General features: G+C 34.8%; 1 protein-coding gene and 1 long non-coding RNA gene across 2 annotated transcripts; both read left to right on the top strand.

The window, feature by feature from the left end:
* The first annotated feature begins 8,095 nt into the window (after nt 1–8,095).
* LOC127154919 (rhamnose-binding lectin-like) lies at nt 8,096–20,319 on the top strand. The gene is made up of 16 exons (XM_051096796.1): nt 8,096–8,163; nt 8,248–8,271; nt 8,396–8,461; nt 8,535–8,670; nt 8,774–8,883; nt 9,015–9,059; nt 9,336–9,453; nt 9,556–9,665; nt 13,360–13,454; nt 14,963–15,085; nt 18,492–18,549; nt 18,633–18,656; nt 18,773–18,829; nt 19,063–19,198; nt 19,324–19,433; nt 19,805–20,319. Exons 1-16 carry the CDS (start codon nt 8,133–8,135, stop codon nt 19,885–19,887), a joined length of 1,326 nt encoding a protein of 441 aa, XP_050952753.1. The 5' UTR covers nt 8,096–8,132; the 3' UTR covers nt 19,888–20,319.
* On the top strand, nt 13,653–15,220 carry LOC127155161 (uncharacterized). Its single transcript, XR_007825538.1, has 3 exons — nt 13,653–13,698; nt 14,963–15,085; nt 15,194–15,220. It is a non-coding gene; the product is annotated as an uncharacterized LOC127155161 (long non-coding RNA).
* Nucleotides 20,320–23,693: the final 3,374 nt, after the last annotated feature.

Below are 23,693 nucleotides of genomic sequence, written 5' to 3'. Positions count from 1 at the left end.
TTTCATACTTTTACAACTGCTTCAAACTTTTAGGCTAGGCTTTCTCAAGCCAACTTAAAGTTTGTTCTCAAACTTTACTCATCTAGTTTTTTATTTTTATTTCTTTTCTTTTTTTCTTGTTCCTTTTCAAACAAGTTTTTTTTTTTTTTTTTTTTTTTTTTTTGACTCTGCATTGTGGAATAAATCTTCCCTGGTGAAATGGGACAGAGTTTTTCCCCATTTCTGTGACTCAACATTGTAACACATGTTTTTTTTCTGTTTGGCTATCCTGGGTTATTTTAAAATTCTGTCAGGATTAATCCTGGCTGGCGCCTGAACAAATTCACTTTAAAAATACTCTTTTTTTAATGCTTGGGGGCCACCACCGTTACAAAGTATACAAATTTTTGTTTTTCCAAAGACCTTCTTCCGCAGATGGGATCGTTTAAAGCCCTTTGAAGCTGCATTTAAACTGCATTTTGCAAGTTCAAAATTGGGAATGCTTTCTTCAAAAACCATAAATTCTTTTTCGACTGAAGACAGAAAGAGATGAACATCTTGGATGACAAGGGGGTTGGTAAATTATTTGTAAATTGTTGTTCTGGAAGTGGACTTCGCTTTTAAGAGTTGTTGTGACAGAACTGTGTTAGTGTAACTCAGAAACCAGATCAGAAAACACTTTGCCCAGGATGACCACAAGACATGGCCTGGAAAAGCTCTGGGAGTGTGAGTGCACAAAATCATAAAATCCCACAACAGGAACAACTTTTCCAGACACTGAGTCTTAGTTGGGTCTTAAAGGTGATCAGACATATGAATAAAATGGTCAAATGGGATAATATATCGAATCATAAAACATTTGCAAGATAAGATAACAATTTAAGATTTGTTATCTGTTTTTTTACAGGTAATAATGGATCTCCCTTTACTATAAATACCATGTGCACATGTGTCTACTTTAGAACTTTCCTTCTGTTCACACATTCAACAGTACTGATTTAGAATTTAACTTCAATGATTGTTCAGTTTAATGCTTCAACTGTTTTTTTTTTTTTTTTGACTTTCAGTGCTGCTCTTATATGTCAACATGGTAAGAATGGCAGTTGACTAATGTATAAAGTACCTCATTAAATAAAAAAGATTTTCAAGTACAGAACAAAATTAAATAATTTTATTATCTTTTTATGTGTTTCCTTTCTGCAGGAGTAGAAGCAAAATCAAAAAGAACAGTGGCCTGTGAAGGAAAATCTATGCACCTCCACTGTAGTGAGTAATTCAGTCATTTCTAAGTTACATTTTTGGCCTTTTGTGCCCAAATAGGACAGTATGAGAGAGACAGGAAGCAATGTAAGAGAAAAGAGGAGAACAGGATCAGGAGGAGACCTTAAGCTTGAACCCAAAACTTGACCACAGTTTTCATGATATTTTTAAATGAGTGATTGAATGAATTTATTTATTTACTATTATTATTATTTATATGTTTCAGTCTTAGGATTAATAAAGGTGATTAAAGCAAACTACGGGCAGACTGATCACACAACATGCACTTATAGGATACCACCTGGCTCCACCTCAAACAGACAATGCTTCCAAGGAAAATCCCTCCATATTATGTCCACTTGGTAGGACTAACAATAGCAGAGAAAAAAACTGTTTGATTGCAATCTAATTTTGTGCAAGATCTTGTCTTTGTCTGGCCAGGTGTGATGTAAGAAAAAGCTGTTCTGTTCCTGCATCAAACTAAGTTTTCTCTGATCCTGCTAGGACTTATAAATACCTGGAGGTGTATCATGTCTGTGTCCATAAAGGTAAATTTTAAAGTTGGTGATTAATCCAAAAATTATTTCACTTCACACATGCAGTGTACATAATAACAAATAAAAATCTTTGTTTTTTTTTTTACTTTTCATAAGATGCATTGCGAAGAAGCCAAATAAGCACTTCAGATTCTGCCCACGCTGATCCCGTCCCGGTGTCCATAAGTACCTGGAAGTGATACGACTGTGTATAATTAAGTGTCTACCCTGTTACGTAAATGTATTTGATATCTTTTGGGTGAAAAAAGATAAAGATTAAAGATAAAGTTATAGATGTAGTTGCTGCTAATTTTGTTTTTGGTCTGGAAAATATTAATTCACTCTCCAGTGATTTGTTTCAGTGAGACAAAAAGACGAAACAATAAATTAAAATATGGGGTTTAGAATGAAAACTTAAGATCATAACAAAACTGTAATTTTACAGCTTACATATTTATTAGGCAACTTTTAATGATCACGTGTCAGCAAGTGAAAATAATGGGAAGTAAAATGTCTCAGAAAGTAAAATGAGGGCTATCATGAATGTCGCAATGCAAAAAGAAACAGAGAAAGTGTAGTATAATGGACTATACTATATATGGACCTACATACAGACAGTTTCTCATGAAAACGCAGATTATTACTACATTTTAGGGCTGGCTTTTCTTTAAAAAAACAAAAACAGAAAACAATTAATCATATTCTCTGCGTAAACATGAATAATTTTCAACATGCTGAAATGTTACTATAATTATAGTTCCCTTTCGTGTGTACATGAATAATAAATAAATCAGGGTTGCCAACTTTTAAGTTCAGCTTGGAGTGAGACAGTGATGGGTGGTGGTGATCTCGATTTCATATCTATATATATATATATGTATATACTGTACATATTTACCTTATTTTTCCCATAAGAGTGGGTGCAGCCATTTGTAATTTTTTTTGTGTCCGGTCTCATCCACTTCCAGCTATGTTTAGCTGTACAAAAAGCTTGTTTTGCTGCTGGATATTACAAACTGCTGTGTCTTACCATATTATTTTAATGTATTATCTTAATTATGAACACACTGGTTTGTAGTGCAAACTGTTTTACCATTTTCAAAAAAACTCAACAAACCAAGGCACTCGAAAATCTTCTTAGTAGAAAAAATAAAAAGCCTTTATTCACATGGCTTTACAATTAAAAACATGCACCGACGCGTTGCGGCTAACTTGCCTTCATCAGGGTGTCAGTTTGCAAACACACTCAGAATCCATTTAAACAATCAATTTATCACATGACATGGTCACCTGATTAGGTATCAAGACAACACAGAGACATACTTTTCAGAATTATAATCCTACACATTAAATGAGATTATAATAATTCTAATGAAAAAAGAAAATAACCCATGAATATTTTGAAAATATGTTTTACCATTTACTGCACTTCCATATTCTTCTCATTATTTCCCTATATGGTGGATCATGAACCGGACGTCTAACACATTACCAGAAAACAGCTTACTTCCTCATTGAGAAATAAGGTGGATAAGGGGATAAAAATGCAGCTGACTGCTTTTTTTAGCACCATTTTAAACTGTTTAAATTCAGTATTTGCTTGCATTCATATTGTGTACTTATACGAGTATCATTAAAAAAGGATGTAAGTTAATAACTTTTTAAATTTCACATTTATAAATATAGTATTTAATCATTTCAAATATTTATTCAAATCAAAAACTTAAAAATAAGTAAGCAGGTATGACCTGCAATATTCTAGATACATGTATATTTAGTAAAGAGCCATACAGGTATCTAGTGGGTAAACCATGGCATCACAAATGAAAATGATTTTTTTTCTGACCACAAAATGACTCTAATGTGCCTCTTTGCATAGGAATTCAAAACCCTTTTCTCTATTTAAGCTTAAATACTACACTTATTGTAATATACGTAATAGAATTATAAAATTATATATATATATATATATATATAAAGTCATTAATGCACCATACTTATTGGACAAATAGTATTTAGTACTAAATGATCTCCTTAAAATATTAAACATTATTGAACTAAAATATAGATTTCTAAAATACATTTATTTAACTGAAATATAGATAAGCTGTATGGTCACATTATAAGTAAGCAATATCTGAGGGTTAAATACAAGAAAACCATATTAACCCTTACAAAAATTAACCATGCTTTTATTACAGTGTAAGTGTAGTACCCATGTTTTTGGCGCATTGATTACCATTTGTATAATCATAGTCAGTGCTTGAAGTGGGAAAAAAAGAAGTACCGGTACTCCATGTGACTCTGAATACTGGCAACAAGTCAGAAGTGCCCGTACGCAAAACGCTAAAATACAGAAGTGCTGGCCCACTTCAAGCACTGACCATAGTTTTACTACAAATATCATGGTTAAACTATGGTTAGTATAGCAAGACAATGGTTAGTTTGTGGCTACCATGGTTTAACTATAGTAACCATGTTCGGTTTCGTAAGGGTTGCCTCTCCATCACTCTCCAGAATAAAATACTGTAAATGTCATCGACGTAAAAATCCATGCATAATATGCTTTAATGTTTACTAAAATTGCTGCAAATACCTGTATAATGAAGCTATCCTACTTAAACACATTCCAATATACTGTCAACGCTCTTTTGTTTGGAGAGCTCCGTGAATCACGTGACCGCGTGGCGACGCCGGCGAGATCAGCGCTTTTCGCAGCTCTGTTTTTCAACGGCTCTGGCGTTAACAGAAGCACAACATTTTACGATTTACGCCACATTAAGTGCGCCAAAACAGTATTTATTGTTTGAATTTAGTATTAAAACTTACTACATTTGAAAGCTGAAACTTTTAAAATCACAAGCAGGGTTGCCAATTTGGCGTGAGATTAACAAGGGAAGAGTCAGAGCGTGAAAGCGTGTGTCTCACGCCAAATGCGTGAGAGTTGGCAACCCAACCCAAATATATTTCCCCACTAACCAGTGTTAATTTTGACAAGCATTTTTGATTTAGTCTTAGTCTTTATCTTGAGACTAAAATGCTTAATAGTCTTAGTCACATTTTAGTCATTTGAGTCTATCATAGTTTTAGTCTAGTTTTAGCCGACGAAAAGTCATTGCATTTTTGTCAACTTTTAGTCATTGCTTTTAGTCAAACTAAAGTTACCAGCATTTATTTTGGTAGCTATTTTAGTCTTCAAACAAAAATAATCATTAGTTCTTTAGACAAAAATCAAAGTTTATGATAAATTTGAATCAAGGATTGAATTTGGGAAAACTTGAATAAATTCACAATTTTTATTTTTGGGTGAACTATCCCTTTAACAGTTTGGAAAAAGGAGTACTTATCATTATATTAGTACTTTTACTTATTATTATATAATTATTATAATTATAGTTGTTAATTTATATATATATATCATTTATAATTTTTGAAAAAGAGGCACAGTAAGACAAATACACTAGAGATACAAATTAAACTCATTTTCAGATACAGTAAGCTAATTAACATGTAAGCTATACATTTATTTAACATCTTTTGTTGGTTAACATTAATGACGGATAGGTATTTAATTAGGAATGCTGTCCCTTTAAGACGGAAGGCATGCATATAATACTGACACATTCAGTTTTTGCCCACCTGTTTATGTTCACTTAAGCCATAACTTACATAATTTACGTGAGATATTCAACATAATAGACATTTGGACTACTGTATGTGCATCTGAGCACTGAGAATTGATCGTGCGCTGTCAGAGAACAGAAGAAGTGGAGCCTGCATGAGAGAGCACAATTCTGGTGTGTGTCTATCAGCACGATTCTGCCTATCCCGCTTTCACTAACTTTAAGTTAATCGACAACGAATTGTGACTACCGAGGAAAACGGGACATCTGGTGACTCTATCCCTAGCCCTTCAGGTGCTGCGGCCATTGTTTCAGATCACAAATTCGCGTTTTAGCATATCTTTCCATTGCGGCTGCCGAACTGAGACTAGACATGCTAGGGTGGAGAAGCTCATAGCCCAAGTTGCTTAAAGTCCAGTGTGAAGTTTCCACAGTCAGTGATGGTTTGGGGAGCCATGTCATCTGCTGGTGTGGGTCCATTGTCTTTTATCAAGTCCACAGTCGACGCAGCTGTCTACCAGGAAATTTTAGAGCACTTCATGCTTCCTGCTGCCGACAAGCTTTTTGGAGATGATGATTTTATTTTCCAGCAGGATTTGGCACCTGCCCACAAAGCCAAAACTACAAGTACCTGGTTTAATAGCCATGGAATAACTCTACTTGATTGGCCAGCAAACTCGCCTGACTTAAACCCCATTGAAAATCTATGGGGTATTGTCAAAAGGAAGATGAGGGAACAGAGACCCCCGAAATGCAGACGAGCTGATGGCCAATATCAAAGCAACCTGGGATACCATAACACCTCAACTGTGTCAAAGGCTGATCGCCTCCATGCCACGCCGCCTTGATGCTGTAATTAGTGCAAAAGGAGGCCCAACAAAGTACTGAGGACATAATACAGTACATTAACACACTTTTCAGAAGGCCAACATATGTTTAAGATCCTTTTTTTATTGGTCACATGAAATATTCTAATTTTGTGAAATACTAGATTTGCGTTTTTTTGTCTTTAATTCATAATCATCAAAATTGAAACAAATAAAGGCTTGAAATATTTCACTTTGTGTGTAATGAACTAATATAACATACAACTTTCACTGTTTGAAACAAATTATTGAAATAAATGGACTTTCCCTCAATATTCTATTTTTTTGGCACATACCTGTATTCTCTATGGGGTTCAGGTCTGGTGAGTTTGCTGGCCAGTCAAGCACACCAACACCATGGCCATTAACAAACTTTTGGTGTGTTTGGCAGTGTGGGTAGGTGTCAAATCCTGCTGGAAAATGAAATCAGCATCTTTAAAAAGCTGGTCTGCAGAAGGAATCATGAAGTGCTCTAAAATTTCTTGGTAAACGGGTGCAGTGACTTTGGTTTTCAAAAAACACAATGGACCAACACCAGCAGATGACATTGCACCCCAAATCATCACAGACTGTAGAAACTTAACACTTGACTTCAAGCAACTTGGGCTATGAGCTTCTTCACCCTTCCTCCAGACTCTAGGACCTTGGTTTCCAAATGAAATACAAAACTTGCTCTCATCTGAAAAGAGGACTTTGGACCACTGTGCAACAGTCCATTTCTTCTTCTCCATAGCCCAGGAGTGGCTTAACAAGAGGTATATGACAACTGTAGCCAAATTCCTTGACACATCTGTGTGTGGTGGCTCTTGGTGCCTTGACCCCCGTCCATTCCTTGTGAAGTTCACCCAAATTCTTGAATCGATTTTGCTTGACAAGCCTCTCAAGGCTGCGGTTCTCTCGGTTGGTTGTGCATCTTTTTCTTCCATACTTTTTCCTTCCACTTAACTTTCTGTTAACATGCTTGGATACAGCACTCTGTGAACAGCCAGCTTCTTTGGCAATGAATGTTTGTGGCTTACCATCCTTGTGAAGGGTGTCAATGATTGTCTTCTGGACAACTGTAAGATCAGCAGTCTTCCCCATGATTGCGTAGCCTAGTGAACCAAACTGAGAGACCATTTTGAAGGCTCAGGAAACCTTTGCAGGTGTTTTGAGTTGATTAGCTGATTGGCATGTAACCATATTCCAATTCAGTTTTTTTGGCGAATTCTTTTGCTTGAAAAGTGCTATAGCCTATTTCTTTAAAATTAATTGCGTGGCTGTAGATACATGAACAACCAATGATACATATTTACATGTGTTACAAATTTGCACACAGTTTGTGCAGTTAAAATTCAGATTAAGACATACTGTCTGCAAAAACTAGAAGTAACCTTGTCTGACACAAACTGCTAGATGATGAAACATCTCTGGTGGTCAAAGTATGAATGAGTAAGCTCTCAAGATGCCTGCCCATCTTATCATATTTTAACATGCACCAAAACTTGACACAACTCACGGAACCTGCCTTTCACAACTATATATTATGTCAGTACAAATAAGAATATGCTGTTCATCAAGTCATTAATGCAACCTGGATGTTGTGGTTTTTGTAATGGGTTAAGTTTTCCCTATAGCTTATCCATGCTAAAAAGTGTTGTTTTATGTAATCATGCCCTGATCCTTATAACAGGGTTCCCATTCTTTCATGAACACCAGCTTCAGGTACTTTCAAGAAGCGTGGGAACCCTGTTTGATCTAAATCAAGATTATTAAGTGCAACTCATCTTTGTTATCTATAGACTACTATGATGAAAGATCTGCTGTGAATGTTATAAATACCATCTGCACATAAATGTAGCATTTTACAGGAAAACAAGTCATCTATCATGATGGTGCAAAAGCTAAGCGGTATCACTTGTAAGTACTGTTTTTTGGTCTTTGATTCAGTTTGTTAGGTTCAGTATTTTCAATACAGTATTTGTTTCTGTTTGATGTTTACAGTCCTGCTGTTGCTGTGTCAACATGGTAAGATGTGCCATTAATGTACAATGCAGTTAAATCTAATGAAGCCAGACTTTTCAATAACTTTATTTCAAGAATTTTATTATTTTTATTTTTTTTTTTTTTACAAATTTTCTCACTTGAACAGCATGTGCAGATGATCAAACAAAACATTCAGTGGTCTGTCAAGGAAAAAATGCGTATCTCACATGTGGTGAGTAATCTAGTCTCACATACGGTTTGTTTAAACTTAGCAATGATTCTCATGGTTTTTTTACGTGTGTAAGACTCTGGATTCATACATATCTTGGATGCCAACTATGGACGGACTGATATATCAACTTGCTCAGAAGGAAAACCACTTCAGCAGATCTCAAATGTTTACTGCTACCAAGAAACATCCTTCCGTACAATGAGTGTTAGGTAGGATTAACTGATAGCAGAGAAAATTGTATTACTTTGCAAGAGCAGGAAAAATGTTTAACCCTTTTGTATCTTCAAGTACTTGTCATTGTCCCTGAATCAGGTGTAATGGAAGAGGAAGCTGTTCTGTTGATGCAGAGAACTCAGTTTTCTCCGATCCTTGTTCTTTGACTTATAAATACCTGAAAGTGTCTTATGAGTGTCGCCAACTGCGTAAGTCAATGGATTGATCACATCATTTTCAACCTAAATTTTAAAGTTGACAATTAATCTTAACAATCTTGGTAAATCATTTTGATAATATTACTGACCCTTGTTCCTTTTTTCCACCTAAATAATTTTAGAAAAAAGTATAACTTGTGAAAGTTTCCAAAGTGTCATTGCCTGTGGTAAGAATTATCTCACTTCTTTTTTATGCATATGTTTAGTCCTTAGGTATCAGTTCAGTAGTGAAAAGCAGTTATCAGTCTCATTAATAAACAAATTGTGTGTGTAAATGTAACCAGCAAAGTAAAAAAAAATTGTGATATTTTTCATTCAGAAATAGCTGGTAAATTTGTACAAATAATTACATAGAAACAGCACATAACACATTTAATGAAATGCAAAGCTTTGAAATATAAAGACTGAAACAGTGTTCATCAACGTCAGTTTTTCTGTTTCAGACAGTGGTTTTATTTCTGTTCATCACGCCAATTATGGACGGCGGGATTTTTCAACTTGCCCCCATGCAACAGGAAAATCAGTCTGTTACTTTCCTCAGACCACTGGCATGCGTTCCAGGTAGAGCAGAAACGTAATTTATTTAGACTAGAATCCTTTAAGAATCATACAATGCAAAATTAACAAAAATGAAATGCAATAAGATTTTTTTTTCTTTGTAAGGTGCAATGGAAAGAGGTATTGTGATATAGATGCTTCAAATCAGGTGTTCTCCAATCCATGTGGCAACGTCTATAAGTACCTGGAAGTGACGTATTCCTGCGAAAAAGCTTGTGATTAAAAAACATTTATTCTTATCATTGACCTTTATTTATTAGAGTAATGGGAATTATATTAAACACAAATGGCAGTTTTTGATACATTTTCACAAGTCATTATTTTCTCTGAGGTCTGGATTGGTTTTTAAAACACCTTCATGAAGTTGGTTCATTGTATGCTTTGACTCAATGGAACTATATAACTATAACTATGCTTCTGTCTCACTGTCACAGAGCACAAGCTGCATCAGTCGGTATGGAGACAGCCTGGAAAAGCAGAAGCAGCACATCCTTTTCATTAGCACTGCCATTTCTGTTTCTCTTTTGTTTAAATTTGCTTTAAAACTGTTATTGCTAAAAGCTTTATACAAATAAATTGCATTTGAAATGAAATCTTCCTCTCCTTCTTTCACACACACTGATGTCCTTTGAACAATCATATGACATGGCACAGCTTTTTATACAGTATGCAACAATGGGTTGATGCAAATGTTGCTGTATATAACAAAACATTATTGATTAAAATAAAAAAAAGATGTCCATTTATGTTTTATAGGCTAAATAATTATAAAACACTGATAAAGGCTTATACTTTCTTTTTAATTGTAATTTGGGGAGATCATAGACCTTATCAGATGCAGCAAGCATGCAGATAAACAATCGGGAATGCTTAACACTCAAGAACATAAAAAAACATAATATTTGAGATTTCCTGGTTCATAAAACACTTCAGGATTTTGAACAACCAAAGATCACAAAACTATCTACTGATAAGAATGCCCAGAATATGGAAATAATTCTTAGGCCTACATTTATAACATTACATTATTGGCAGCAGCTATGTGCACTAGGTGCAAATAGCAAAAGATTCTATTTCTATGTACAAAATAGCTGTATTTTTTCTATGCAATAATATTAGTTAGATGCTCTTTATACCACTTAGCGCAAGTGTCAGATATGTGAAGTATTGTAGTAGGGTGCGCGGGGCACAAACTAACGCGGGGTTAATTGTAACACACATGGTTTAAATATTTTCACACATGCTAGCATAACCAAATTTATGGTATTTATTAGTTGCCATGGCAACACTACACATAGAAAAAAGTGCGCCAAAATTCAAAAGCCTTTTGAAGATATCGCTGAATATTTATTTTACCATAGTAAAAGTAAATTTCTGGCTGAAGTAAATTTTTCTTCTCAGTTTTATAGTATTCATTTAAAATGAGACAAATCTGCTATTATTTTAATCACCAATCTGTTGTTTATCAGTTTAGATAGTTTAGTAATTCTTGGCAAGTCAGCAGAAGACACTAACCAGTTTTATATTCCAGTTGCGCTGATGGTGAAAGTTGTAACACTGCGTTACAATCTGCCCCGCTATTAATAAACTATGATATTCTATGACATTAGCCATGTAATTTCCACTATTTACTTTTATAGATTTTAAAAAGAAACCACAACATGTGAAATAAAGACACACAATCGATGTTTAATGCTGAGAAATTATTATTTCAAGACATGTAAAGCATTTTGGCTTGTTTATGTGTCTCGTGTTCTATGAGAGCTGTGTTTGGAGGGAGGGAGTGTTTTTTTGAATGTCTTAATGTGTTTCATCTATTTGCTTACATTATTTTGAACTATACTGCATAGCTGTGTTTTGCGATAAGGGCCGTCCCATGCATGGTTGCGATGTGTTCATTGTAAACCTCAAAAATTAGATTTTTTTTTTAATTCTTAAAAAAGCCATTATTTTTTTAAAAAAGTTAATCATTTAATTTTATTGACCAAATAATTTAGTTTGTCGTGTATATTTTTTTCATTCAATCAGATAACATTTAAGCTGTCATATGGTCATGTTATATTGTACTCCACATACAGGGCATGTTGTCACTTTTCACTTACTTTCTTTTGAGGTAAATAACGAAAAACGTATACACTGTAATTATTAAACAAAGCGACATATTTGTACAAGACAAGTTAGAAACATAGATAAAAAATTATGCTCTGAACCCCACGTGGATTTATACAAATTCAAAAAGTTTTAGGTTGTGCCCCACGCTCCCCTACATTATAAAACAGTATGCAATAATAACGAATTGAGTGTAAATTATCTTGTTTATTAAAACTATTAAATGTATGGCACTTCCACCTACTCCTAAACCCAACTAATCATCACCCGTGAGGGACTTTATTTTACACTTTTCGAATACATTCATTTTATTTAAAATAAACGCCTTTCCGATCTGATATGTGATGTTGAAAGGGAGAAGTTCGGCAAAAAGGGGGATTCAAACTATGAGGCGCCACGTAGGATTTAAACTTCTCTTATCAACACAAGGTTGATCGCGTCAAAAAGTCACCGCTATGCGTTTTACCATGCATACGCTACTGGAGCTGTGGTTCAGCATCTTTTATAATGTTGACTATACCAAAAAGAATTAGAATGCACTGTTGTATAAATGTAAAGGCATGGGGAAAAAAAATGCTGCAAACCAAACTGAAACCACGACCAGGGAGCAGGTTGATGAGCTGAATAAGATATGTTGAATGGGAAAAATGCTTATTGTGTGTCGGTGTAACTCCAGAAACCAGATAGGGAAATACTTTACGTGACTGTTCAGGATGAGCACACAACATGATCTGGAAAAGCCCTGGGAGTGTGAAACTATAGAATCATAAACAATTGCAATGTACAATAAACCAAGGTAACAATCAACAAAAGCTTATGATTAGTTTATGATCATGATTTTTTTTATTGCTACATCTGGATTAATTAAGCTTTAATTTAGTTAAATGTTTTCTTGTAAAATACATTCCAATAATCTTATTGTTTAACAGCAATATTTTATTTAAATGTTTTTGTGGTATTTATATGTCAGTGGTAAAAATGGCCCTGTACCAACGTTTTCTGAGATATTTTGCGCCCATCAAATTCAAAAACTTATTTTGTCATATTTTATCAGTTTAAACATTTGATATGTTTCTTTTTATTTTCTATTGTGAATAAAATATAGGTTGTTTTTATTTTAGTCAGTTATTTCTGTTTTGTTGTTGTGTGTCACAAGGAAATATCAATTTACAATTATGGCAGTGTTTTTTTTTTTGTTGGTGAAAATACTAATGGCCCAAGACTATATACACATACTTATCTAATGCAGTGCCATTAATAATTTTTTAGTTGAGTATGGCTGTAGATTCACATAATATGAACAGCCAGTGATTACTTGTGTGATGCTTGATGAATGAGGATTATTGTACATTACAGCATTTAATTTATTTTAAAAAGTAACAAACCAATACATAAATAAATATACATAAATATAACCTTATAAGCAATAAGGTACTCGAGCTGTATTGTACAATGCAGCATGGCATCTCAGCATGGCATTCAGCCATAATACTTATATTTTCCTCGCAGCGATCTGAATTGATTTACTGGTATTATTATTATGAATTTTCTTGGGCTTTGACTTAATCTACACTATCCACTCTAAACCTATGGTTTCTGGGCTGGCTGAATAGCATATTGCCCCCTTCAGTAGAAATCGTGTTCCTTGGGGGTTGTTTTCCGTTCCGATTTATATACATTTATTTAATATTTATGCAATTAATTAATTTAAATTACAGAGCAAACATTTCATTGTATGTGTTTTTCTATATTAAGCGTCTCTGTAATTGAGGTTTCAGATTTTAACACTGATTCGGGTAGATTCAAACCCCTGCAGACAGTCGGTCAGAACTGTGCAAGGACATCTTGAAGAATTCAGCCCAGACTTCAGAATCTCAGTAAAGCGTTTACTGATGGTAAAAGTTGTGACTCTAGAACAGAATACAAAAATATATAATACAATCTTACATGAGTAAATTCTTAAATATCATTTACAAACAATTATCATGCAATAACAATCCTTTCGAGTATAAAATAAAATGCAAATTAAAGCAGTTTAACACCTGTCTGTGCAATAATTAGAGCAGTTATTCTAGGACAACCCACTAGATGGCGCCATTACTACACTAGACGTGACTGGAGGCACGGGTTTAAGATATGGTAAACAGCAAGTTATTAGTCACGAAATAACACGATAAAATAATGACATATCTCACAATAAACACTTGAAATTACTTGCATCATTTATGATGAATATAAAAGCAAGCTTAAAGGTGACAAATCCACTATATAATGCCGTAAACACGCACAAACATATGGCGCAATAGCGCTAAATGAGTTTCACTCGCGGCATGAAAACAATCGGCAGATTTAAATAAAGAACAGCAAAATACACTTACTTCATATGCACGCACAACTATATTACATCAGTATGATAGGGATGTTGCAGACAAACGTGAGATGAAGCAGATTACTCGAGGAAAGAGTTCGGGTTCTGCGAGCTTCAGACACTTGAGGAGACAGATTCATCAGAGCAGGACGACCAGACAGACACAGAGAACAACCCTAGTAACATTATTCAGGCAAGCATGATGCATTTTCTCTTGTCAGATTGTTTATGCAAGAACATAGCCACTATCTATCAGGGGCGTTTCCTACAAGGAGGCAGTGCCTCCTCAAAATGTTGGATGAGAAAATTTGTAGTACAAACAAATATAACATTAAAAAGTGTATAAACGTTTTTCTAAAGAATCCTGTCCAACAGCGAAACCAACAGGTAAAGTTACAACGGGAGTTTTAACAGACCCCTAAAGCGTGCAGTTTACTGGGGGTAATTGAGAATGAATGGGGGAAAGTGCAATATGATTGATATGAATGGATATGTTCGGCTGTGATTTGTTTATGCCAAAAACCCCCCCTTGTGTTTGTGCATGTTCCACATTCACGAATCAGTCTGAATGAACAATATAATGGGGTTAACGGGAAGACTAACTTGTTACATCAAAATAAGACGAAAAATGGCATGAAAACATGATCTGTGGGAGTTTTTAGTGAGTTATCAGCTTTGTGAAATTTAAAGTAAATCTCCATGTCTGTGACCAATATTTACAGATTTTACTTTGATGATTCAAAAATAAAAAAAAAACAGATAAAAGTTAACTATTAAAAAGAATATCTGAACATAAATTCACAAATAAAATATTGTTTAAATTGTTACAGCCTTGATTTATTATTTTGGAATAAATGTAAAATGCTTAAAATGTATTTGATGTACAAAACAAACAAACAAACAAACAAACAAACAAAAAAAAAACTCCTGATTTCAAAACACTGCCACACACTACTAATTTATTTATTTATTTATTATTCATTTATTTTAATAGTGACTCATTTAATGAATCATTTTTTTATTTTTAATTTCTAGGATGACCACAGTGCAGATAAGGGGAACGTAGTGCTGCCGCCTGGTGGTGCTGTGCCTTCAGGGAAGGCCAATGAGGAAAACATGATTGACAACCCATATCTTCGGCCAGTCAAAAAGCCCAAAGTGAGAAGGAAAAAATAAAAACTGTTATTTTGACTCTGCTACTTCTACATCATCTGGTTATGATGGATGATGACTTAGCATGTGCTAATCACATTGTGCTTCTTGAAGTTACAGCGAACATACGAGGAACCAGAGTCTTCAATAATTGCAATTTGGAAATGCGCAGTGGTCCATCATGTTACTGACGTTTGATTCTTATAGAATGACAGACTGTTCTGTACATCTGAAAAATATTCAAGGGAATTCAAGTAGGCAACTTCCCTAAAGTGCAACACAGCTTACAGTTTATTTTTGGTAGTTTGTTTTGATAAGCCTTCCCTTAAAATATCATTTAGTTTTTACAGTTCTAAACAACTCATCAGAAATGTGACATTTTCTTTTGATTTGTGTGTGTTTGTTACTCATTTGTGAATGACGGTATTACATGTCTTTCATTGTTCATTTTAAGGCATCGTTTCAAAAGAAGTTGAAAATTAAACCAGAATGTGGGGATGAAGCAAACATCTCCATTATGAACGTGTGTCTTGTGCTCTTTTACTTCACCCACTACTGCGTTAGTTACGTTTCAGTAAAAAGTAATGTGCCTGGAAGGTCTCTAATACAGTTGAGGTCAAAAGTTTACATACACCTTGCAGAATATGCAAAATGTTGATTATTTTACCAAAAATAAAGGGGATTATACAAAATGCATGTTATTTTCTTTTTATTTAGTACTGACCTGAATAAGTTGAGTTGAGTTACTTTATTAATCCCAAAGGGAAACATGTCACATGTCACAGCTCATCACATAAATAAAATAATAAAAAAAAAAAATAAATAAATAAAAATACTGCACAATACCATATTTCATACAAACCCACCTTGCTATCAAGCATCAAATTACACATTACACCATGTTATACAAAAATATAGTTTAAGATTTTATATAAATCATCTAATGTGACACTAATTATAAAATCTAATAGCTGTTGGCAAAAATGACTTTTTATATCGTTCCTTATAGCACCGAGGATGAATTAATCTTGAGCTACAGGAACTCGCACAGGCTCGAACCGTTTCATGAAGAGGATGACAATCTTGATTCATTATACTGACCAATTTATCAGTCATTCTATCCTGTGCCATCTCATCAATAGTGGGTAACACACAACCCACAACAGAACCTGCCTTTTTAATCAGCTTATTGAGTTTGTTCTTCTCCTTCTCCAGCAATCCCCCTCCCCAACAGGTGACAGCATACAAGATCACAGATGATACTACAGAATCGTAGAAGGTCTTCAACAGTACCTGACATACACCAAAATATCTCAGTCGTCTTAGTAAATGAATGCGACTCTGACCCTTCTTGTAAACCTGTGTCGTATTGTCAGACCAAACAAGCTTGCTGTTCAAATATACACCCAAATACTTATATATGACGTAACAATCTCAATTTCTGACTCATGTATATTCACTGCCATTGCTTGTTGAGGATATCTACTAAAATTAACTACAATTTCCTTGGTCTTACTAGCATTAAGCCAAAGACAATTTGTTTTACACCAGTCCATAAAACTCTTTAAAAGCTCCCTATATTCATTCTCATCATGATCCTTAATACAACCAACAATTGCAGAATCATCAGAAAATTTCTGGAGATGACAGTTTTTGGAATTGCACTGGAAATCAGATGTATAAAAAGTAAATAAAAACGAAGCTAAAACTGTTCCTTGAGGGACACCAGTGCTACACAGAACCACTTGGGACACACAGTTATGATAAGACCTAGTTATATAGACCACTAGAGTTAAGCCATTTAGCATGGAAGCCCACATACACATAACATAATTTCATGTACAGTTGAAGTCAAAAGTTACATACACCTTGAAGACTCTGCAAAATGTTAATTATTTTACCAAAATAAGAGTGATCATACAAAATACATGGTATTTTTTATTTAGTACATTTACATATAGTTCACAAGTGAAAATGATAGTTGAATTTGTAAAAATGACCCCGTTCAAAAGATTACATACACTTGATTCTTAATACTGTGTTGTTACCTGAATGATCCACAGCTGTGCCTTTTGTTTGTTTAGTGATCATTGTTAATGAGTCTTGAGTCATGAGTTCCTTGTTTGTCCTGAACAGTTGAACTGCCTGCTGCTCTTCAGAAAAATCCTTCAGATCCCACAAATTCTTTGTTATTTTCAGCATTTTTGTGTATTTGAACCCTTTCCAACAGTGACTGTGTGATTATAAGATCCATCTTTTCACACTGAGGACAACTGAGGGATATGCAACTTTTACAGAAGGTTCAAATGCTCACTGATGCTCCAGTACAATTATTGCATGAAGAGCTGGGAGGTGTAAACTGAATTTTAAGATCAGGGTAAATATCACTTATTTTGTCTTCTAAGAAACATGAAAGTGTCTTTTGTAGCTTCTGAAGTGCTAAATGAGAGAGAGAGAAAAAAAGATATTTAGGCAAAATAAGAAAACATGTACACATCTTCAATCTGTTCAAAGGTTTCTTCTAAACTGTAAATTTGTTTTTGCATTTGTAATCATGCCAAAACAGTAAATATCCAATATATGATCAAAGCATGCAGATAAACAATCAGGAATGCTCAACACTCAAGAACAATATAAAGGACATAATATCTGAGATTTATTGGTTCATAAAATACTTAAGGATTATGACCAACCAAAGATCACAAAACTATATCTACTCATAAAAACACCCATTTGGCAATAATTCTTACATTTATTATAACAAGAGCCAGAGATTCAGTCATTCAGCATGATAGCCCAGGCACACAATGATAGTAAAGCATGCAGTTCTAATGGCTTTTTGAAGCAGTAGCAATACATATTGGCAGTAGAATTGCTTGTTTTGAGTGTCTTACACTCAGCAGCATGAATATATTATTTGAATTGTTAATTTCTTGTGTATCCTGCTTTTTTGGGGGGCAATTTCATGTATGTTGTATGTGCAGCAAACAGCATGTCTGTTGCTGTATTGGCAGCAGCAAGTCTCTGTACTTGCTCTACAGCAGCCGCAATGTAGCAGATCTATTTTGCCAAGACCAAATACATCACCATTGCCTTGTCCATATACCATGCCAATCTCTTAGAGTTGTCGTAACACTTTGTATTACCTGGAAAAGTCTGGGAAGTAATGAGTGCACAAAATCCCAAAACAGGAACAACTTTTCCAAAAATTGAGTCTGGGTCAGCTGGGTATTAAAGGTCATGAAACAAATGATCAATAAAGCGGTAAAATGGGATATCAAATCATAAAACATTTTTTAATGTTCAATCAACTAAGTTAACAATTAACAAAAGATTTGTTATCTGTTATTTTCTATGATAATGGGTCTGTCTTTACTATAAATACCATGTGTCATTCTTAAGAGAATGCTAGAGTTTTCCTTTTGTTCACACATTCAACATGCTGGTGCAAAAGCTAAGCTGGATCAGTTGTAAGTATTGATTTAGAATATAACCTAAGTGATTTCAAATGTTCAATTCAGTGTTTCAGCTGGTTTCTTTTTTTGATTTTCAGTGCTGCTCTTTCTGTGTCAACAAGGTAAGAATAGCAGTTGACTAATGTATAAAGCACAAACTCAATAAATAAAACAGATTTTCAAGTACAGAACAAAATTAAGAAATTTTATTATCTTCTTGCATGTTTCCTCCCTATAGGAATAGAGGCAAAAAGAACAGTGGCCTGTGAAGGACAATCTGTGCGCCTCCACTGTAGTGAGTAATTCAGTCATTTCTATGTTAAATTTATGGCCTTTTGTGCCCAAATAGAACAGTATGAGAGAGATAGGAAACAATGGAAGAGAAAAGAGGAGAACAGGATCAGGAGGATCAGGAGGAGACCTTGAGCCTGGACCCAAAACTTTACCACAGCTCTCATAATATTTTTTAAATGAATGGTTGAATGAATTTATTTATTTACTATTATTATTATTATTTATATGTGTCAGTTTTAGGATTAATAAAGGTGATTAAAGCCAACTACGGGCGGACTGATCGCACAACATGCACTTATAGGATGCCACCTGCCTCCACCTCAAACAGACAATGCTTTCAGCGAGAATCCCTCCATATAATGTCCACTTGGTAGGAATAACAATAGCAGAGAAAAAAACTGTTTGTTTGCAATCAAATTTTATACAAGAAAAATATAATATTTGTGTCAATGAAATATTGAAGCTGTTCTCAAGATCCTGTCTTTGTCTGGCCAGGTGTGATGCAAGAAAGAGCTGTTCTGTTCCTGCATCGAACTCAGTTTTCTCTGATCCTTGTGCTTGGACTTATAAATACCTGGAGGTGTATCATGTCTGTGTCCATAAAGGTAAATTTTAAATTTATTAATCCAAAAATTATTTCACTTCACACATGCTACACATACTTAAAAATAAAGGTGCTTTAAAAGGTTCTTCACAGCAATGCCATAGAAGAACCATTTTTGGTTCCACAAAGAATCAATCGGTCAAAGTTTCTTTAAAGAACCATCTCTTTCTTACTTTTTTGTAATCTGAAGCCTGATAACCTTCTGTCGCCACAAAGAACCTTTTGTGAAACAGAAGGGCTCTTCAGATGTTAAAGGTTCTTTATGGAACCATTTAGACAAAAAAAGTTCTTCTATGGCAATGTGCAGCACCTTTATTTTTAAGAGTGTATGTAGATAACAAATAATAATCTTTGTTTTTTATCTTTCATTAGATGCATTGCGAAGAAGCCAATTAAATACTTCAGATTATGCCCGCGCTGACCCCGTCACAGTGTCCATAAGTACCTGGAAGTGATGCACAACTTTGTATAACTTAGTGTCTACCCTGTTACTTAAATGTATTTTATATGTTTTGGGTGAAAAGGAAACAGTTTTGATTAAAGATAAAGTCATAAAGATATAGATATTGTTGCTGCTAATTTTGTTTTTGGTCTGACAAATATCAGTTCACTCTCCAGTGATTTGTTTTAACGCAGTCTATGCTGGGGTTTAGAATGAAAACTTAAGATCATAACAAGCCTGTAATTTCACAGCTTACGTATTGATTAGGCAGGGTGTAATGATCATGTTTCAATAAATCAAAATAATGGGAAGTAAATATTTAGACACTTTAGAGATGCTTTAGAAATGGGCTATCATAAATGTCACAGTGCAAAACAAAACAAAACAAAACAAAACAACTTTATCATGCTAAAAAGGCTTGTGTAGTATAATTTCTTTTTCTTTTTCCTTTTTCATTTGAGGTGCTTTTATGGGATTCTCTCAGTCTCTCTGTTAGATAAATCTGTTAGACACACTTTTATCTGTGTAAATGTATGTAACTATAATGTTATTGAACATCAAACTGAATAAAAAGAAATAAAACACCATCTACTCTGCAATCAAGAGATCTGGTAAAAAAAAAACAAACAAACAAAAAAACATCAACTCAGATTCTTGTAGAATAATCTATAAAACGTTTTTTTTTTCTTTGTATTTCACTTGATGCATGTAAACAATCCATTCATTAATTATTATTATTATTAATATTTTATTTTATTTTTTTATACTAAAACATTGGTGAAGTAGGTATAGAAAAGCAAACAATGCCTCATAAAGAGTGTGCCAGGAACAGAGACAGAAAAAGAACTAGCCTGTAACAGGCCTATAGTATTTACAGTTTCTCCAGAAAGCATTTGGACAGTTAAATCACACTTCTAATGAATGACAACATACAAATCCAAACACATGATGCAACATCTGGTGATGTCAGGTGGTTTTAGTGGATGTATAAAGTATGTTCTCCTCCAGTTCAAACAGGTGTACTACACATGTCCCAACATACATTTTGAACAATATAAATAGTTTTAGCATTTAAAACCTAACAAACCCGTTTTGTAAACTGTTGCAACTCATTCTCACTCCCAAGGTGTCAAAAACTGCAGAACAGTCAAGGGCCTTGAACATCACTATGAAGACGTCAAAGGTGCCCTTCGGCGTCACTATATCGACGAACTGGGACCTACATTGATTTTAATGGGAAACTTTTGGCGTCAAAACACAGACGCGAAGGACATGAGATGATCATCGCTATGAAATCTCATTCAGCACACATCGCGATATTTGCCATCAGTTTATGTGTGCCACAGGTTGCAGTACAACAGCAACTGCAGTTGTACTGTGATATTTTAAGTTAAAACACAGTAAACACAGGAAACATGACACTTATGTTTTTACCACAGTACCTGTAGTTCTACTTTGATATTTGAAGTTAAAACACAGTAAACAGGACTCTTACCATGTTTTTACCACAGCACCTGTAGTTGTACTGTGATATTTGAAGTTAAAACACAGTAAACAGGATACTTACCATATTTTTACCTCAGTAACTGCAGTTTTACTGTGATATTTAAACTTAAAACACAGTAAACATGACACTTATCATGTTTTTACCTTGGTAACTGCAGTTTACCTGTGAAATTTGAAGTTAAAACAGAGTAAACATGACACTTACCATGTTTTAGCCACAGTACTGTAATTTTGCTGTGAGAGTTTCAATAAAAAAGCACAATAATGTAGCATCTGGACCAATCAGACATACAGTTATTTGTTACATTTAACAAATAATCTTTAAAACCAACAAGCCAGCTATATGCTGGAGTTCTGGAGACAACCCCCCCAAAGCAACTAACTCCCCAAAAGGGCTCAGCTGCCAGGGCGACCATCTGATAACATGGGTTTTATTGCTTCAAGGAATGCAAGCAGAGCACACTACATTTGCCCATAGGAAAGACACTGTAGCTCTCTTCACGACAACACAGACACAGGTTGGTTCTTTAGAACGGGCATTTTATTCTTGGGTTTGTCTTCTTTGTCTTTTGCGCCGTAACGTCACAACGCCGTGAGAACTATATTCGTAAATGAGCATAGTACAAAGACATCAGAAATTACACAACACACAGTCGTCCAATACATTGAACATGTGAAACAAATACCTTGTTGGCCGCTTGTCATAAAAAGAGTTCTTAAGAGTTTATGAGAGTCTTCTTTGCTGACCTTTTGACTTACGACAGCCCTTGTTTTAAACTTAAACGTATTTAAACTTAGCAAAGCCTTGAGATGCGTCCGCTCATCATCAGTCCATCGGGGGCGTCTAACAAGCACGTCATTTCCGTTAAAGTGACGCATTCCCGCACCTTACGTTTAAAGTGCACCAAATGAATTTACATCACATTACAACATATTTACATATTTCAACTGAATACCAAATACATTAATACAAGAAATTATGGAGTTAATTATAAGAATTAATTATGAAACAAATATACAGAATATCTCAGAAACAGCACTTACAGACACAATGCCTATAGAAATTTTTCTATTGCCTATAGAACTTTTTCCTATTCATTCACAGACAAAGCTTTCTTTGACCTTCCTATCGCACACCACCCCAGGTCATTGTGTATAGTATTACTGCCTTGTATTTTTTTGTGTTTTTCACTGTGCACTGTTATATGCATTTGTTATGATAGATAACTAGTAGTATAACTCACATATGCCATGTTTGGTCTCTTTGAATTCATATTTTGATGATCTAAAAAATAGTGTATATTATCTGTTGATACCTATGCAACATATTAATGTTTTAAGAAACCTAAGTAGTTTTTGCATCAACACCCAATTGAATTACAAATGCAAAATACCATGCTCACGGACAAAGAGTTGTAAACTTTCCCTCCAAAAGTGAAAGTCACTATTGGCTCTTAGACCTCCAGAGACCTTAAATGGATCCCACAAGCTTCTTCTCTCTCTCGTCTTCTCCCACCTCTTCTTTAGTCGATTGCTGCCTGTGTGGAAGGACTCACAGGGAGCCTGAGCTGGCACAGGGCATGCCCGGCGGGCCCAACAGGCCCTAACATATAGAGCTGTGACTCTCGACCACAAAGTTTTGTGTGTTTTCTTTTTAGTTTCTTCACTCGTCTCACATGAGTGACTCGCCTCAGTCAGTTAGTGGTTCTTTTAGAACCTAAAAAGATGAGCTAGAACTCTTCGGGACCTCCCTAAGCTTGCGCCAGGCCTTGCGGCCTTGTCTTTCCATTTCCCAAAGATCATAGGATTTCAGCCGGGTCTCTCTCTCTCTCAGCTCTTGGTTCTTCTTTATTCTTTTGGGAAGAAACTCCCAGTCACCATCGAGTCAGAACATCTTTGGAGTTCATCACTCTTCAGACCCGGAAGAACGTGATCGCGATTCCAAAACCACCACTGCTCCAAGCCATCAAGACTTTCACCAGAGACTGCATTCGGACACTTGTTTAACGACCAAGGCAATGCAAGTATTGTACATTTAACTAAACAAAACAGAGGTTTAGTATAAGCTGTAGACAGCACTGATGGTTTCACTCTTGGTTGACTGACTCTTTTCATAGCGACATTTTCTTGTCTCTCTAAATGCTTCTCACTTGCCCTTCTCCCATGTATGAGTGACTTTATGTTTGTTTGTTTACATTAGTTATGTGTTAGTCCTTCGTTAATAAAACTCTTGTGCACAAATTACATGAGTTTTGATTCTGATTCTGCCTTGCAAATTAATGTCCCTTTACAGAACTACATGCTCTAATGCAG

Source organism: Labeo rohita, chromosome 23, assembly GCF_022985175.1.
Source record: "Labeo rohita strain BAU-BD-2019 chromosome 23, IGBB_LRoh.1.0, whole genome shotgun sequence".
Taxonomy (NCBI): Eukaryota; Metazoa; Chordata; class Actinopteri; order Cypriniformes; family Cyprinidae; genus Labeo; species Labeo rohita.
Note: the sequence above shows the minus strand (reverse complement) of the source record. Positions and strands in the feature narration are given on the sequence as shown.